This window comes from Thamnophis elegans, chromosome 5 (assembly GCF_009769535.1).
Source record: "Thamnophis elegans isolate rThaEle1 chromosome 5, rThaEle1.pri, whole genome shotgun sequence".
In the NCBI taxonomy this organism is placed as follows: Eukaryota; Metazoa; Chordata; class Lepidosauria; order Squamata; family Colubridae; genus Thamnophis; species Thamnophis elegans.
Window position 1 is genome coordinate 22204488 of NC_045545.1, and position 19117 is coordinate 22223604.

Below are 19117 nucleotides of genomic sequence, written 5' to 3' on the forward strand. Positions count from 1 at the left end.
ACAACAAACTAGGGACATCTTTGGTATCCAGAAGTTATCATATTGTTATCTTACATAGCCGATACATTAGAGTTCCCCTTTTTGGCTTTGTGGACTGGTGGATATGGGGGGGAGAGGGGATGGATCTGCATGCGCGGCAGGCAAGCTCATGCACACAGGCACAGCGACATTTGGTGAAGAGGTGTGTGCTCCAATCTGTTGCTCATGTAAATAGAGCACAAGTACCTATGCTTGTCTGCTGCTTGCACAAGTGGAAATGTGTGTGTGAGCTTGCACGAGTGGGGATGCACATGCATGAAAATGTTCGCCTGCCACTTCTGGGCCCCGTTGCAAAATGCTCAAGGTCTGGGAGTGGGCTGTGGCTGGGGGTGGTGATTATTGAACCCTGCTATACATGATAATTACTTCTGGTCAAGGTCAGTTTTTTAAATGCTAATCATTCATTTCAGATGATAAATAAATGTTCCCTCTGAATGACTGTTAAAAGACAGCACTTCTTCAGTTGATTATATTTGGTATAGGAAGAGAGAAATGAGCCAGTTTGTTCAGAGAAGATATTTTGTGGGGATGGGCATCATTGTTAATGTGGTTCAAACATCTGTTTAATCAGTGTATGAAAACTCCCTCTACATGTGCTAGTTTCAACATTTGCTATTTAGCAGGAATCAGAAGTGACACATGGCAAGGAGGACGTCCAAGGCCTGCCTGTGCTTTGGTACAGGAGAAGCTTGGGAACATTTAGCAAATGAGTTGTGTCAGTCTCTTTCTCAGACTGAGTGTGATGACTGCTTCAGGCTTACAAGCAAGGCACCTAATTACAGCCTTGTCATCGACAACAGAAGAGTCCAAGGAACACTGTGTGCAAGCAGCATTAGGACACGTATAGATCAAAACGTGAATTCTTAGCAAGAAGCAGGAATATTTCTCCACAACTGGACCACTTCCTTATCTCTAAATGCTTCGCTGTGATAAAAATCAAATTGCCCAAACGTAATGGAAGTGAACTATGGCAAAACCATCAAATTGGAGACAGAACAGAGTGAAGATAAGGGCACAAGATCAGCTGGCTGCCATATGAATGCTGCAAATATACCTTTATCACCAGCCATCAAGAAAACCAAGAAGCCCAAGCAGGTTAGATTTTACACACCTGAACTGGCAACCACAAAAAGGGCAAATGTGACAACTAGTGGTTTAAGTGGAAAAATATTTCCTCAGAACAAACAATGGCATGAGCAGACTCAAGGAAACCAATCTCCTACTTGGGCAAAACTGTTTAGTGATTCAGAAGCAAAAAATTAAAGAAAGGCAGCCATCTTCTTCCCATCTCATGGATCCTCCTATAGAAAAAGAGAACGAACCAATTCAAAGGACTAAATAACACAAAAATCCCACATTCATTGACTGTCCAATTAAATTTACATCTTTTCAGGAAAGGAAAAATCCATCCGAAAGAACTTCATCATCAAAAAAGCTTAGAGCAACCCTCACACTCTCAACCCATGAGATTGTTATCTACTTCCCAGATGGAAGAGAAAAAGAGGAAAAGAAAAAAGAATTCAGAACATTCAACTCAAGAGAGGTTAGAAAAGGGCAAAGATGGTATTTCTAACAAAGCAGTGGTTGAAGAAGTGCCGGAAGAAAATGGCAAGGATGGAGAAATACCCACTTCTGCTTCTTTCATAACATGCCTGCCTTAACTATTATCAAGGATTCCTCATCAACCAAGCATTTAAAACCTCTAACTGCTTCACCTACATTCTCAGATAATGTTCCCATTACCTCCCCATCTGCCACTCACCAAATATTGCACCAAATGTAACAAATACTATTTCTACACTGTTGAGTTCTAAAAAGCTTAAGAGGGGCACTTCAGATGCTGAAGTCTTGTCCTTTCATCAGCATTCTCCACAAAAGGAATCAAAAGAAAAATGCCATTGCCTTTCTTCAGCTCCTTTTAGGCAAGCAGACGGCCTTGACTTTCAGAAACCCAGCAATGGAGATTATATGCACTCTCAGCAAATAATGGAAAATAAAATGCATAGTGTGTGTATAGATCACTTCAGAGACCAACCTTTAAAAGGGCAGAATGGAAATTTCACCAGGAAAGATGAACTGGAAGGGCAGGAAAAGGTTAGTGAATCTGAATCTTTGCAAGAAAATCTATCCGGTATGGAGTCTCAAAATGTAGTGGAAGTACCACCATCGAATGCACACCAGATTATCTCCAAAAAGGAAACAGATAGACTCATACCTCCAGTTCACTTGAGTAGCGCGTTGCCTGATTGTCAAGCCTTAAAAGAAGAGCTACAAATTAACAACCAAGAGGAAGATGAAACCTTAACACAGCACTGAGATCAGATTTTAAAACAGAAAGCAACAGTGAGTTGATTCCAATATACCATTGCACTCACCAGGTCTGAAAGAAGAAGCAGCACAATCTGGGGATGATGGGACAATAACAAATCCAACACACTGCATAAAAATATTGTCAAGGTAGCCATTATCTCTGATACATTCAGCATCCCGAGTTCTTCTGAAAATGGAAGCCTATATCTAAATAGAAAGGTGGATCCTCAAAAGAACCATAATGTGCATATGGATAATGACCACAATTTGCAAAAAAAATCTGGATAATCCATTTGATGAAGACAGCACAAAACATAAAGAAGGTAAAATGCCACTAGCTACACATCAAGAGCCTCCTTTGTTAGCAGAGTTTAAAGACGTCAATTATGAGTAACGAACTGAGACATCTTCACTTTCCTGCAATATAAATAAAGCAGAAATCTCAGTTCCCATGCCTACACCGTCTCCCACATCTATTGATTATAAAGAAGAATTTCCTTTGCAAGTGGAACAAAGCAAAGCAAACCTTTCATAACACTTGTATTCTTCCTTAGTCCTCTTCAAAGACAAAACCACTTTTCAGTATGAAATCCACGCTTACTGGATCAGAAATTTCAAATGTTACTGCAATATTTTATGGAAAACAAAGAGCTTGTAAAAGTCAGACCAGAATTGAAAACGAAATGATGTGCGGTAAGTTTTAGAGCTGTGGCATAAATTAGAGACAATAAGCCACAAAATATTTTTTTTAATGTTCAAATCATCAGATAATATATGAATATATTAAATTATATAGGACTGACAGAGGTAACTTGAATGTTAATGGATCTTTATTTAAACTAGAATGCTGAAATCTAACGCAAGTCTACTCCAATTCATACAAAAATTGGAGAGTTATTCAGATTTGGGAACTCAAATTCTGTGCTTCTTCAAGGAAACATTGCTGTTGGAGAGTTTAGATTGTTTCCAAATGCTATATCTGAAAAAGATGCTAGAAATATTCCACCCTGCACTCACTGACCCACCCACAGATTCACAGCAAAAAATTCACTGCAAAAGAATCTGTTAAGAAGACTATTACATGTTCTGTTTGGGATACTATATTTCTCCATCAAAATTTCAAACATTAAAAAAATACTCTGCGAAATGAAGGAAGCCACATGGTTCCTCTTGATAATATATGTGATTTTATGTATCCTATACAATAATGAAGACCTCTGTATTGAAGTTGGCTGTTTTCTCTCTTTTCTTTGAAAAAAGTCATTATCTGTTAACTCAGGTATCTGCAGAATTTAGAGGCTCATTGCGCTGTTTTTTGTTTTCTTTGTTGTTCTAGTTTTTCCCTCAAACACAGTTTATCTAAGTATTTGTCTATATCTAAACCCTTAATTTTGTCCCCTTTATACAATTCTGTAAAAAATTCCCGAATGCCTTTTGAATCTCCTCCTGTTGAAACACCTCCTTCCCTCTATAACTCAATTTGGTTACATTTTGAATTTTCCTTTTTTTCCTAATCTGATAAGCTAACCATCTGCCCGGTTTATTTGCGTTACAAAAAGTGTTGTGTTTTGCATATAATAAACTAGTGGCTACCTGGTCAGAGATCAACATATCAAATTGGGATTTTAATATGGTAATTGCTTCCTTAACCTTTGTATCGCCTGGATTCAATGTTAACTCCAACTCTTTCCCTTAATTTCCTCTTCCAATTCTTTTCATTTTTGCCCTTGTTTATGTCTATGTATTTTCTTTATATTCATCAGTACTCCACTCATATACACTTTGCTTACATCCCATACAAATTCCATGGGTGTACCCTTAGTCATATTCAGAACAAAGTATTCAGATAACAATTTTTACAATCATTAATGTACTTTCATAACGTACCCCAAACTCAGTTTAGATTGTATTGTTTTGTAACAGGAACACACAATGTTAGGTCGAACCTTTTAAGAAAGCAGCAAGAGGTAAGTCTTTGGGGTGGGGGTGGGGGGAAAGTATTATGAAATGCTTAGAACATTTTCACTGATGAATCTCGGGGTAACTACTACTACAATTTTGGAAGCATTTAACAGTGGTTCCAGAGAATGTAGACACTTGGCCAAATAGCAACCTCCATCCTTCTGTGACAGAATAGGGAGAAAAGGAAGCTTATCTGCCACTTTGAATATAGACTGGTTGGTCAATACCATGAAGAAGTGGAATAAGTATGAGAATAAAAGGAAGTTGTATCTTCTCCACTTATATAGAATGGCAGTAGGAAGAAAGTGAGTAGTTTCTAAGCTTGCCCTCCACTGTGGATTTGAAAGGTTAGCTATGCTTCTGAAACCAGCTTAGTAGAATTTAGAATAGAATTCTTTATTGGCCATGTGTGATTGGACACACAAGGAAATTGTCTGGTGCATATGCTCTCAGTGAACATAAGGAGAATAAAATACATTCATCAAGAATAAAAAGATACACACTTAGTGATAGTCAAGGTTACTAATAAGCTATCAAATCGTACTAGGAAACAAATAAAAACAATATAAATTGAAAGATACAAGCAACATGGTTATAGTCATAAGATAGATACTAGGAAGGAAGAGATGAATAATAGTAATACAGTCTTAGTAAATTATTGACAATGTTGTGGAATTAGTTGTTAAGTAGAGTGATGGCATTCAGGGAAAAAAGATAGAGGCAGAGCCTGTGTCTTCAGGGCACATCAGAGACATCCCTTCATTAAGGACAAACACATTTGGATCAATGAAAACCAGAGCATCTTATAATTTCAGGAACTGCATACAACACTACGCACAACACAGAGAGCTCTGTACATTTCAAAATCTCATGCACCGCACATCCCTCTATGCCATAGATATATTTCTCCCCTTGCACCTGAACACACTTCTTGGTCATCTCCCATTCCATTATTCAAAACAAATAACATCCTCAGTTCAATCCAACAGGCTCTTCTATTGGGAAGATTTTTTTGTTAAAAAACATCCCCCCTTGTTATTTTTCCAGCCAGCAGAATCATTCTGAGAGGGAACCTAATGCACCCTTAGCTGTTCCAGTTTTAAATTAGACATTTCCATCTTTCTTGACACAAGGGTTGGCATGCATAAAATCTATGTCACCTCATGCATAATCTGATGCTGACAATGAAGGTGAGGTCTGCTATCTGCTGAACTTGTGTTGGCAGACTGAAGCTCCCCTCCCCTCTCCTCCAGTCACTCACCACTGCTTTTCATGGCTTTTTGGCGGGGGCTGAAGGAGAAATTGGACACCTTGTTTATGTGGATGCATCAGCTCATGTACACCTGACCGTACTTTAGAAGCATAATTCAGGCAATACCAAAATGTCTGATATACACTACATACTCTGGTATTCTGGCGGCCCAATGATTAACATGTTGTTGAATCAAGCGGTCCAATATTCAACATGTTGTTCAGTAGATAAGTAACCAATGTGTAAGGGAGGGAGGGTAATGGTGGTGATGGGGCACTACCAATCAAAGGGGGGGAAATGTATTTCATGTATTGCTGGTTCTTAAACCCAAATTAATGCATTAAAGATGTTATGCTGCTTTGGCTACAAAGTTTTTTTGTGTGGCTTCTCTTTCTATTGCTTTTATTACTTTAAAAGGGAAGCACCACCATTTTGTCCACCCTACTGCAATTTGCATATGGGATGGATTACTTGTAGAAGCTGTTATCTGCAAATACGTTGCCACTAATCCCAATAAACCTCTGTGCAAAAATAGCTCAGGATAGGTGGGATAAAACAGGAGAGTGGCTTGAGGTGGAGCTCGAAGGAGTCCATTCAATGCACTTTGAGAGTTTTTCATGCTTTCTCTTGCATTATCCTCTGTCCACTGACCAGTCAGCTGGGCTTTTTTTTGGAACAGAGGTCTATTGATCTTCTAGAAGAGAAGTAGATCCATATTCAGAAGTGACAAGTCACCAGACAGCATTTGGTGATCAGACCATTTTACAAGTAGCTGAAGCCTCCAATCTCTGCCCATACTTGCCCAAATCTGCCCGATACATTTTAAGGAAACAAGGTTGTAGTTGTTTTTTTTTCTGCCAGCTGACATTAGGTGGGATGGGAATATAAGGACTGCCCTTAAATTGTCATGCAGCAAGTAATTTTTTAAATTTAGTTTTTAGAATATATTTTTTGCTCTGCCTTCTTTACTTTGTAAATAGATCAAATTGGTTTTTTATCAGGGCAGGACAGATTACAGTTTGGCCCTTGAGGCAAATTTTGTTAGCATATTTTTCTACTGACTCAAGGGTTTGAAAAATGTACATGAACATGCTGAGAGAAAGGATCCTATGATTCAAATTTGGTTTGTGGAGTATATTAAATGGCAAACTGAAGAAGCAAAGTATCTTGGATTAGTTTCTATTGCCTGTGACCCAAGGAGAATACTTTCCTAGATGTGATGACTGACTGCTCATAGATAGTTTATCATTTCTATTATTAAAATTATTATGAAGGGAGCGTGAAAATGCAGATAGAGGAAACAGAAAAGAAATATGCCTGATTATATAGTGTTTTGTAGAGAAACTGTAAAATTTTAACCAGTAGATGAGCTATCTATTTTTGTCCCTCATAAATTTGAAAATATTTAACCAAAGTAGTGTAATAATCAATTTCTGACAAGTGAAGGCTTTAAACTAACTTAAGGTTTTGAGAAATAAATAGTATACTACCATTTTAACAACATTGGACAATCTCTTGAGCAACACCAGATATATCCTGGGTTTATCCTTCCTTCCTTCCTCTCTCTCTCCCTCTTTCCTTTCCTTTCCTTTCCCTCCCTCCTCCCTCCCCCTGAGATGAAGCAATAGGAAGGATATGACTATAGTATTTCCAGAACATAAAGAAAAGAAAATCAAATTGGCAATTTGCTTAATCTTCCTGATTTCCTGCTAAACGATTCAAGCCTCTAACCAGGGGTGGTCAAACTTGCATCATCACGCCATTGTCATGTGACATATCGGGAGTTTTCTCCCCTTCGCTAACCCAGACATGGTGTGGCCAGCACGTGACACATCCAGCCCATGGGCTCTGAGTTTGACAGCCCTGCTCCAAACTGGTCTTCTTGAAGAGGTGGGGTATTAGGAGATATGAAGAATGGTGACTTCTTATGCATTTTATACATAGAGATGCAGAAATTTAGCTATGAAGCTTTTTCTTATATCATACAAAGAAAATTTCAGTTAGTTGAAAGGCAGCTTTTTAAAGTCATAGAAGGAGAAAGGCCCCAAAACAACAACAGGATGTTCCTATTGTCCTTTCTCAGTAAACATTATCAGTATGGATTGTTAGATTTGTAAAAAATCTCTATTTTTTTCTTTAAGGTTTTAATTCTCTTTAAAAGTGGGGATTCCTTGAGCCACCCATCTTGTATAATGAAGCTGATTTTACTGTAAAAAGATCAACTCTTGGTGAATTTGCTATTTGTATTCAGACATCAATTCTGAAATATAATCCTTATTGTTTTAACCAATTAAAATGTATGTAACGTTGTAACATGTTATATATTCCTTTATTAATGTCTTAAAGGAAATGACGAACTACGGTATCTTTCTCAGCTTTAATTCTAAAAGCTTTTTCTTCACACCATGTTATTCAGAGTGAGGTTGGCTGGCAGCCCGAAGCTATTACAGGCCAGTGAAGTAGCAGGATCTTCTATTTTATATAGGAAAAAACACCAATTAACTTCTATCAGCATATGGAAAAATCTGTTGCAGATTGTAGCCCTATATTTTTTTCTTCCATTTAATTGTTTCTGGTTCTCAGAGACTGCCTGGAGAAGCCTGGGAACTTACATTGGGAAGGTTTTTCAGAAGTGTTCGCCATTGCCTCCTTCCTAGGACAGAAGTCATCCAGCTGGCTTTATGCCTAAGGCAGGACTAGAACACGGTCCTCAGTTTTCTCTCCTCATGCCTTAATAGCAGTAGCACTTAAAACTTATATACCATTTCATGGTGCTTACAGCCCTCTCTAAGCGATTTACAGAGTCAGCCTATTGCCCCAAACAATCTGGATCCTCATTTTACCCACTTCAGAAGGATGGAAGGCTGAGTCAACCTTGAGCTTGGTGAGATTCAAACTGCCAAACTGTGCAGTTTGGGAAGCTATGACACACGTGTCACCATGACATTTTGGTGACACACCAGTATTTACTAACACCCAACAACAACTATTTTTGAAAGTATGCGCTGTTCTCACTCAATTTTTGGAGACTGTGGAGCAGGGGTGACTGTGAGCAGAACCTGTCAGAACCTGTCAGCAGGTTCTGATAGGTTCTGGAGAACTGGTAGTGTAAATTTTGAGTAGTTCAGAGAGCCGGCAAATACCACCTCTAACTGGTCACAGAGTGGGGTGGGAATGGGGATTTTGCAATATCCTTCCCTCAGGTGTGGGGAGGGAGTGGAGATTTTGCAGTATCCTTCCCTTGCCACACCCACCATGCCACGCCCATAGAACCGGTAGTAAAAAATGAATTTCACCCACTGCTGTGGAGGACATGTGAGAATGGGATGGGCTCTTCTGTGGCTGAGAAGCTCAGAAGTTGCACAAGAGGTCCATGGTCTTGTGCAGCTCCTTAGCCTCCCAAAATTGCATGAGAACAGGGTATGTTTTCACGAGGCTGCAGAGGCCATTCAAGCAGCATTCTCTGAAACTGATTCTGGAATGAAGAGCTTGTGGAGTCGGAGCAGTCGTAGGTAGGTTGCAGGCCCTGTCAACAGAGAGAGGACAGTGCCTGAAGGTAAGGGGTGTGCAGCAATTGTGCTGCTCCCCAAGGCTTGTGTTCCTTGGAGAATAGTGAGGGGTCTGCCTTTTTGAATGACAGCTGTGGCATCATGAATAAATTTGAGGCTGCTGCTGATTGCCATTCTTCAGGATGGCCTAGAGAGAGAAAATTGTTTCTCTTTTGTTGAGGGGGGGATGAAGGGGGGGAAGACATGCCAGCAGACTGAGGTTTGACATTTTTCAAATTTTTGCGTCATTACTGCCTTAGCCACCAACAAGCTGGCTCTCCAACTTCAATCAAACTTTTGAAAAATCTTCTGTGCAGATTATAGCTTTCACATCATACAATATGGTTAACACAAAGGCTGAGCTCAAAAGAAGTAAGCGGGCAGATTCATTTAGTACATAGATGAGAGACTATCAGGAAATTGTCACTGCATTAACACTATTCACTATTCTTCTTAGCTTTTCTCCTTGCTAACAATCCTTGCTTCCACTGCATCTAATAACCACTTTATACATTTCCTTTTGTTTAATTTTTCACATTGATTTTTGAAGGAACTCATTCATTCTATCCCACCAACCATTATTTTCTCCCTCTCTCTGCCTCTCAACACATTTGTTCTTCCATCATATATTTGTTTTGCTATTCAAACCTTATTCACTCTCTCTGCGTGATGGAACCACTCCAGATGCTTCTTTTTTTTACTCGTCACTCACTTCTGCATTCTATTCATATTCATTCAGCATCTATAATCCATGCTTGACTCCATCACTCCTTGTGGTACCAGATGCACTTTCTAAGTATTTCAGTGCATTTCCTACATTTCTCTTGATGTAGGGAAGAGTAACAACATTCTTCCAATTATCAGGTGCAGATTCAGTCTTCGTACACAAATTAAGTAAGATGCACAGCAATTGCACAAGAAATCCATATACATATATGGACTGTATATCTTCAAGCCTTAGAATTTTCAATAGTCTGACAACATTTATGATTTTATTTCCATGTATTTTTTTTCATAGACATTTTCGGTATAGAATTTATTTCAATTGCATTATTTGACAATTTCTCTCATTCCCATGCGAACATTTCAATTCTCTTTCCAATCTCCCATTCCCCCATGGCAGTTTCGCCTCAAAATAGTTTGTAACTTTTATTTTTAATCCATTCTGTCGAAGGAGCCTATTCATTTTCTCTTAGTTTGAAAATAATATTTTATTTCTATTCAAATTGCTCTGTAAATGTCTCTGGTTCTTTTAATCCTAACTGGCATTTGCTCTTTTTCTCTGCGGCATTTTCTTTTGTCTCTTTCTAACGTTCTACAATATCTTTCTATCATTCCAATTTTGTTTCAATTTGTACCATTCTCATGTTTGTAATTTAGTACCACTTTTATAATGCCTGATAAGACCACACTTGGAATTTTGTATCCAGTTTTGGTCACCATCAAAGAATGCAGAGGAGGGCTAGAAAGATGATTAAGCAACTGGGGGCTAAAACATATGAAGAATGGTTGCAGGAATTAGGAATTTCTAGCTTAATGAAAAGAACTAGGCATGATAGTAATGTTCCAATAATTATGGGGCTGCCACAAAGAAGAGGGGATCAACCTATTCCTCAAAGCAGCTGAAGGCAGAACAAGAAGCAATGAATGGGAGAAGGCAGAACAAGAAGCAATGAATGGGAACTAATCATGGAAAGAGGCAACCAAGAAACAAGGAGATATTTCATGACAGAACAACTTGCCTTCAGAAATTGTGGGTGTTCTATCACTGGAGATTTTAAAGAGATTGGACAATCATGTGTCTGAAATGGTATATGGTCTCCTCAGCGGTGGGTTTCACATTCTGTTTCACCCGGTTCACTGCGCATGTGCCCGCTCACTTTGAGGGTGCATGTGCCACTTCTGTGCATGTACCCGGCCTTCTGCGCATGAACTTTGCTCATGCGCAGGCCTTCCGTTCATGCACCCAGCCTCAAAACGTGCCTAAATGGGACAGAACAGAGCCGGGGTAGGTGGGCATGCCTACCCATGATTTCTGCTACTGGTTCGGGTGAACCGGTCTAAACTGGCCGAATACAACCTCTGGGTTGCCTGCTTGAGATTAGAAATCTCCAGGTCCCTTCCAACTCTGTTATTTGGATTGATTTTTATATTATTTATTACTTCATTCATTAGCATATGTTCTTTCAATACAGTTCTTTTACCTTACAATTTCTAAACTTCCTTACGCTATGATCATCACCAGGCAGACCAATAGACATTTACTTCTACCACTGATCACAACTTTGATCAATTGAGACTTCCACAAAATAGTTTAAAAACTATTTTAATAAGATAGAGAAGGTTACTAGTACTTCAATGCAACATGCAACATTCCCTGTTAACAGTAAGGCAAAGATGCTAACTTGACTTATTTTGGTATTATGTCACAAGAACCACCAAACCCAGGGAGGAGGAGCCAACATCGCAATGTTACATTGTGCGGATTCGACTGTCCAAATCCACTGATGACAGTTTTGCCCCTGGACGGTCTGGCAGGACCTAAACCGTCCCGAAGAAATGGTGACCGGGAAGACAAGACCTTGCTGGTTGCAGGGACATCGCAAAGTCGCTGACCGACCCAAGGGAAGCGCTTCCAACCGGCAGCAAACAGGCAGCCCCCGGCTGACATAGTTGGAGACAGCTCCAGGAAGAGAGAAATGAAAGTATTTCCACCTGGTGAGGTTTTTTTTTCTTTTCTTTTAGAAGATTGCCCTAAGAAACTCTTTTCTTAAGCTTAATTAGTCCATTAAACAAGAACAACGTGGCATATTTAATCCCTATTGGACTGCCTTAGAAATTTTTTGCTCTTGCCTGTAATCTTTTGTGGATTGAGTGATTGCAACACTTCCGTTTTTTCCACTTGAGGTGAAGGGATCTTTTTTTTCCCTATTTCCCTTTACTACTTTAAATTTTTGGCTTAAATTAAAACTCTTTTTACTTTAATAAATTTCTTTTTCTACTTGTTACAATATAATATTAAGATACTTAAGGAAAGAGGTTTTAAAGAGTTGAATCTGCCACTTGGAAGCCCAAGTCTGAAGCTTTTTCTCCTTTGCTGTTGTAACAATGTTTCCTTTGTTCACTCTTATCTGACTATACTGACCCAAGGTCACAAATAGTGGTGTGTGGAAAATATTTTGACAAGAATTGGAAAAGGAAAGAAAAACTTTAGAACCTTCTTCTTTGAAAAAACATAAAGAACATTTGTCTAAAATAAAAATAGATATATTCTTCAAAATCTGTGATAGGCTAGAGTGGAAGATAGTACCAAATTCTTCTTTTTGCTTTTTCTTTATATTTTTCCTTACTCTAAAAAATGGAGCAATACTCAGATGAAGAAAACTTGTTCATTCAAAACATTTGGCTGGACTTCAAAACATCTCAGAAGGACTTGAGAGATTTGACAAGACATGGGACAGACTATGGGATATCACAAAAAAAGATGATGGGGTTACAGCCCCAGAAATTAATGAAGTGAATGAAAATACAGAAAACAAAGATAAGAACTCAGATGAACTTATAAATGGAGTAAACATGAGTGAAAGTGGAAAGAAGGGAAGCTGGAAAAGTGACTTTGATAATTTGGTGTTCCACCCCAAACTCCAAGATGTAGGAGAAAAAGAAAGAGCAAAAAAGATGGAGTTAATAAGACAAATCTATTCAGAAACAACCTGACAACCAAAGTTAAGCTTACATTAATAACAACTCAAGGGCAACAAAACTACATGAGAGATCGTTTAAGCTTCAAATTGCAGAGAGAAGTCTTAAACCCTGGAAAGGTTCTGGATACAGAATTGACGCACAACTGGCGAGAGATGAAAGACCATTTGTTACTGGAAAGATACTGGTTAATAATGCCAATTGATGGAAAAAAGCTAATTAATTTTTGATGATTATTAAGTAGAGATTTTAGTACCTTATAGACTGTTTTAGATTGCCATTGAATGTTTATCCATTAACATTAATTTACTATGATACTAATAGAGAAATAATAACCCTAGTTAGGATAAATAACCAGGCCATAGAAATGCTAATGTACATTCTGGGTGATTGTCAAGTAGAAATGTTAATATCTCTTAGATTGTCTTAGATATTGAATGTTTATTTTCTTAGCACGTAATTAACTAGTTTGGGATTGATGGAAAAGTCCTATAAATCTTATTAATAAATCATTGTTTAAAGATGGTTATAAAGTAATAATATTGTGTGGGCCTGGAGAGGAGAGGTGAGATAATCAGTAAATAACCTTTAATTAACTACAATAAATACAATGAAATGTTAATGGGCAATATTAATGATACAGGTGTGTTATGGGGGGGGGATGCTTAGATATCTTACTTAACCGAATTAATTAACCGAAATGTCATAAAGGTGCAATGGTATTGGAGATCTATTGAAATTGCAAATGAACGCCAGTAGGTGGTTGTGTCTTCTAATATAATGATTCTAGATAAAAACATGTTTAAACAATGGTAACCAAATGAGAATTATGGTACAGGGATAGTAAAATACATAACTTTTCTTTCTTGACTTAAAATGTACAACATGATTTGAATGAAGTATATGTAAGGACTGTGGAAGAAATGCACGGAATATATTTGTAACCAATTGATACGCTTTCACAAGATGTAACGAAAGATGATTTTTTTCTTTTTTCTTTGTTTAACTAAAACAATAAAAAAAAATCTCAAAAAAAAAAAGAACCACCAAACCCAGTTGAATTCCTAACATGCTCATACTGTTTTAATTTAGGATCTAGAGCAGGGGTGTCACATTCAAGGCCTGGGGGGCAGATCTGGACTGTGGGGTGGTTAGATCTGGCTCATGGGGCTGCCCTGGAAACAGCAAAAAAAACAGCTTGTGGTGCCTCTGCCAGTGAAAATGGAGGTCAGGAAGGCTGAGTGTGGCCCTCCTGAGTTCCATTTTTGCTGGCAGAGGGTTGCAGGAGGCTGCCACAGCCAAAAATGGAGCTTGCAAGGGCCAAGTTCTGTTTTCACTGGCAGAGGGATGCAGGAGGCTGTTGCAGCTGAAAATTTTGCAAGAGCCACAGGCAGCACTCCCAAACTCCATTTTTGCTGGCAGAGGGTTGCAGGAGGTCTTCACAACCAAATGGAGCTCAGGAGCCTGTTTTCACTAGCAGAGCACTCAGGCCACCGTAGGTGCCTCTGACATGAGATGTCAAATTGGTCATGCCCACCCTGATCACGACCCCAAAACCGCAAGGTCAACACAACCCTGATGTGGCCCTCAATGAAATTGAGTTTGACACCCCTGATCTAAAGAATATATCACAAACTACTGCTGCCTACATCCCAGCAAATAGGAAGTACATGTAGAGTATTGGTCCATGCTGAAATACAAGCAATAGGCTCGTTGATCTGCCATTTCTCCTCCAGAGAGAAACTATGGCAATGTTGCTTGAGAAGGACATGGAGGGAACCTACTTACCTCAGGACATGCATTCCAGCCCCTCATTAACAAAGAGGAGATAGGCTTGGGGATTGAATAGCCGATTGGAGGTCTGATATGATGATAGGCCATATCAGCTGCTGCAGCGGCTGTAAATAAGAACATGATGAGACTGAATTATTGATCATCCCCAAAAGCAGACTCAGGATATGAAGCCAACATTTAAAGGTTAGTGAACTGAAATTATATTAGCCTTCCAAAGGCTTAACATACCTAAGCAGTAAGTTTTCTGCTGAAAAACAAAACTGTTCTATTTTAAAGTAGCCTTATTTCAGATCCCATGCCTCAGAGATGGAAATCATCTAGGCAGGCCAATCCAGTGAATAGGTCATCAAATCTGTTTTCATGACTCTTGCAGGCATAAAGTTTTCCCCATTGGGGAAAGCTCCTGGCTACCTACTTTTAGTCTTAGTTTTGGCTTGGCTTTAGTTTTAGTTTAGGGTCTATCTCTGTAACAAGGAAAAGGAGAATTTAGATAAAGTATGATATGGAATGGTCTGTTTCCCTTTCATTAGCGATGTTCCTTTTATAATTCTTAATATTTCAGAATAAAAGTCTTTTCTAAGATAGGATCACAAATCAAATTAATTAGGAAATAAGAGAATGACATTATGAAATAATGCTCTGGTCATATTCGTAGAACGTATTTTTTTTAAATCCTGAGATATTTATTCTAATGATTCATGACTTTTATAATGTAATCTTTGGTCATTCAGGAATAAATAGCATTATATGATTTCAGTGGGACTTACTCCCTTGAAATAATTAGAGATGATCCCTAACAATCTTGCATCGGATTTCCAACTGTATCTTCAATCAGTCAACACAATACATCTTCAAGAAAAATAAAGAAAGCTCAGTTGCTTTTGAAAAAGCACCTGTGGGATAACCATGACTTGGAGGACTAGGAATCTCCATAGATATTTAACACAATAGAATTCTGAATATAAATGCTATAACACTGCAGTATTAAAATGTTTGTAATGTGTTGATTATCATAGGAAGACTAAATAATACAGTTTGATGCTATATGACTTGCATTTACTGTAGATGTCTCAACATGTGTATGTTAGAAATTTATACTATGTTTTACATATCATACCCAAAGGGTAAGGATGTATACAGCGTCCTGCACGCAGGCCATACTCCCAAACCTTTCCTGGGGTGGATTTTAAAGACATGACTTATTGTAAATATCTGAAACAAAGCTTCTTATGTATCCTGTAATGTGTATAGTAATCAGTACAATGTCAAGTGTTACCATTTTTTTAAAAAAAAATCCAGAAGCTTTACTGTTAAAATTAAGTAGGTTGTCATCTTTTCTTAAAAATAATACAAAATGGGAGATGTGTCAAATGTCGGTAGTTCCAGCTAATTTGTGGTTTATATTCTAGTTGAGAAATTAAAGGAGATACCATTATACTATGTCTTTTCTTTCATCATCCCTTCATTATATAAATGCACTTCTGCTGTAATATTTTCCATTTACTTGGTTCGTGCTATATTTAATGTGAGAGAACTGCTTTCTGCCTCCATGTTATGATAGAGGTATAGGCTGTAGTTTAGTTTCTGGTAGTTTCTTAATTAATCATGGTGAATTGCAACAAGTCAGCCTTAATGGTTAAATTTGCAACTCCCTAGAAAATAAATTTCACAATTACCTTCTGGAATTGAATAAAGACACTGAACATTAACTGAAGTACAAATCTGAGCAGCAAATTTGCCCTCTGAAGCTAAACTCCACCTTCAACTTCAATTGGAATCTATATTTATTAATCTTCATATCCTGTTCCTGTCACTTAATACCCCAGTGGATTTTCCTAAGCAACCACTGCAGACAATATAGCAAAATGAGATAAAGATCTCCATATTTGCATAGCCAGAGCTATGCTTCTCTGGACTTCTCTGGTCAGTATGACCTCTTATTCCCAATAGTAAAAGGAAGCTACTACAACAGCCCTAAATGGTATATTCATTCAGATTTACATTGGCTATTAAGTGTAATTCCTCTTCACAAAGATCTTTTCCTCACAGCCTAATTGATAAACACCATTGCAGTAGTTTAATTGTTTGGCAGTTATGCCTTACGAAATGGATTTTTACCTTTTTATTTCTATTACGCTTGTATTATAAAACCTAAGCAGTTTTTCAGCCAATCTTTCATTCTTTGCAAGATGCTTGCCTTCCACCTTTCTATATTATCTTTCTGTATTATTTAGCCTTATTTTAAAATTCATCATAGATTAATAGTCAGGCAATTTGCCTTGCTTTCCCAAAGAGAGTTAAAAGATTGGGGTCAAAAAATGTTCAGGAGGCATTGTTTGTGTTTTTTGTCATCTCTTTCTTTCTTCCTAACAAAGAGGAAAACACACTTCCTTGCTTCTAGAGATTTTGTAAGGGACATGACCCTAGAGGAGAATATGGAATAGCTTGCAAGCTTTTAACAACTGGAATTATACCTCTTAGAAAAAGAGAGTTGAAAGAAGACAGCCAAATGGAAATAAAGAGCTGAAGGGAAAGTTATGTATTAATGGCTACATGAAATAAAAGTTCCTTTTCTGAGTGTTATCCGCTTGATTTTTACTATTTGCAGAGCTTGACTTAGACAGCGGTCATTCTGACCTTGGCACAGTAATGTATGTGTCTCAAAATACCCTGGGCTGGGACAAAGACATAATGTCTACTTTCTTTTCTTAATCTGAATGCTTTGTTTCCTGCACTCTCCATTTACTATGACTAGATTATTTCTAGGGAGTTGTGAAACTCATTGAAACAATTGTTCAAATGCAGTGAATTGAGCTAATAGGACTGAACCAGCCATTATGAATATAGAGGTTTACTCTGACCACAGTTCCATCATAATGATTGAAGAGTCCCTGGATAGTTAGATGGGTGATTTATAAATCTAATAAATAAATATTTTATAAATAAATGGCATTTAGGGATCTTCCTTTCTTCATTGAAATATTTGACAGTGCATATCGTATCAATTTGGTGACACTATTCAATATCCATTCTATGACAGGAACCCCAAATAACTTAATAACTTAATAAAATTAGCTCGGTCACATAACATGCATCACTAAGGCAGAGAAATGCCTATCGAATGCATTTGAACAGCAGGATCAATTCTGACTAATGTTAACATTGTTTAGGTCTTCTGTACCTTAACATATGTTTCATACAACATATTATCCTAAATTAATCAATTTTTCTGGGTTCATAACATGCTAAACCATAGACTAACACGGCTAGGGTTGGGGTTAGTGTTAGTCTATGGTGTACCATATTGTGAATTCAGAAAATGGATGCAGGTTATGTTGTGTGAAACCAGACAACATGTTTAGAAATATGTTAGATCAAATGGTGAAGAAAGAACTATGTATATTTTGTGGCAGGATCTGAATGACAATATGTACTAACTTAATTTCAAGAAACACACAAACCTAGTAGCATGGAGAATTAAGAAAACCTTGTGAGATCCAAAAAGGGGCAAAGCAAGAATTATTTTGTTCATTCCAGCTTTTGAAGTATTGATAAAATATAAGGTAGGATGAGAGAATTGCTGGAATGAAGAGTGAAAGGGAAGGACATGTGCTGATGGTATGGTGATAATCTGAAGAATTCCCTAAACTCTTTAATGGAAAAATTAAAAAATTTTGGTATGCTAGCTGGTTTTAAAATTAATAGTCAAAAGATAAAGATGTTAACCAAAAAAAGAGAGACGCAAATGGAAGACCAAATATAACAGATGGAAAATAGCAATAGCAATAGCAGTAGACTTATATACCGCTTCATAGGCCTTTCAGGCCTCTCTAAGCGGTTTACAGAGAGTCAGCATATTGCCCCCAACAATCTGGGTCCTCATTTTACCCACCTCGGAAGGATGGAAGGCTGAGTCAACCCTGAGCCGGTGAGATTTGAACCGCTGACCTGCTGATCTAGCAGTAGCCTGCAGTGCTGCATTTAACCACTGCGCAAAGGGGGAGGGAAGGATTTGATTATTAGAAATGCTAAAATATGAAAACACACCACAATCTATTTTTAGGGAGGATAAGATATAAATATATGTATAAATGCTATAAAGAAAATTGGAAGCCACTTTTTAATATATATTTTTCTTTCTTGTCCTCTTTCTTTTCTTTCTTGTTTATTACTTTTCTTTTAGTTTACTTTTATATTTCCTTTTCTTTAAATTCATATTGCTCTTATTCTGTTAACATTTGGTAAAATTCATTTTAAAAAGTGAACTTAGTTGCAAAGCTACTTCAATGGCCTTCCATACTCTACATCAAAACTCATTCCTCATGAATAGATTTAACAAATTAATGCCAGGAAGCCCATCAATTAAAAGATATGATTTGTTTTGCTGAAAAAGGAAAAAAGAATGAGAAAAAAATAAAGAATTGACTAAGGAAACAATAATAATTCCATGAAATCAGAAGAAATGTAAAACTGGACTTAATAAGTTCTCAGAAGGAAGGGTAATAAAGGA

The 19117-nt window shown here is 37.7% G+C and overlaps 1 protein-coding gene across 1 annotated transcript in view; it reads right to left on the bottom strand.

Annotated features, from left to right (window-relative positions):
• The window catches only part of LOC116509345 (serine/threonine-protein kinase TNNI3K-like), a 214969-nt gene that overhangs the window by 47983 nt on the left and 147869 nt on the right, over window positions 1-19117 (bottom strand). Inside the window, 1 exon segment of the mRNA XM_032218492.1 lies at window positions 14602-14711. Coding sequence (XP_032074383.1) covers window positions 14602-14711 — 110 coding nt within the window.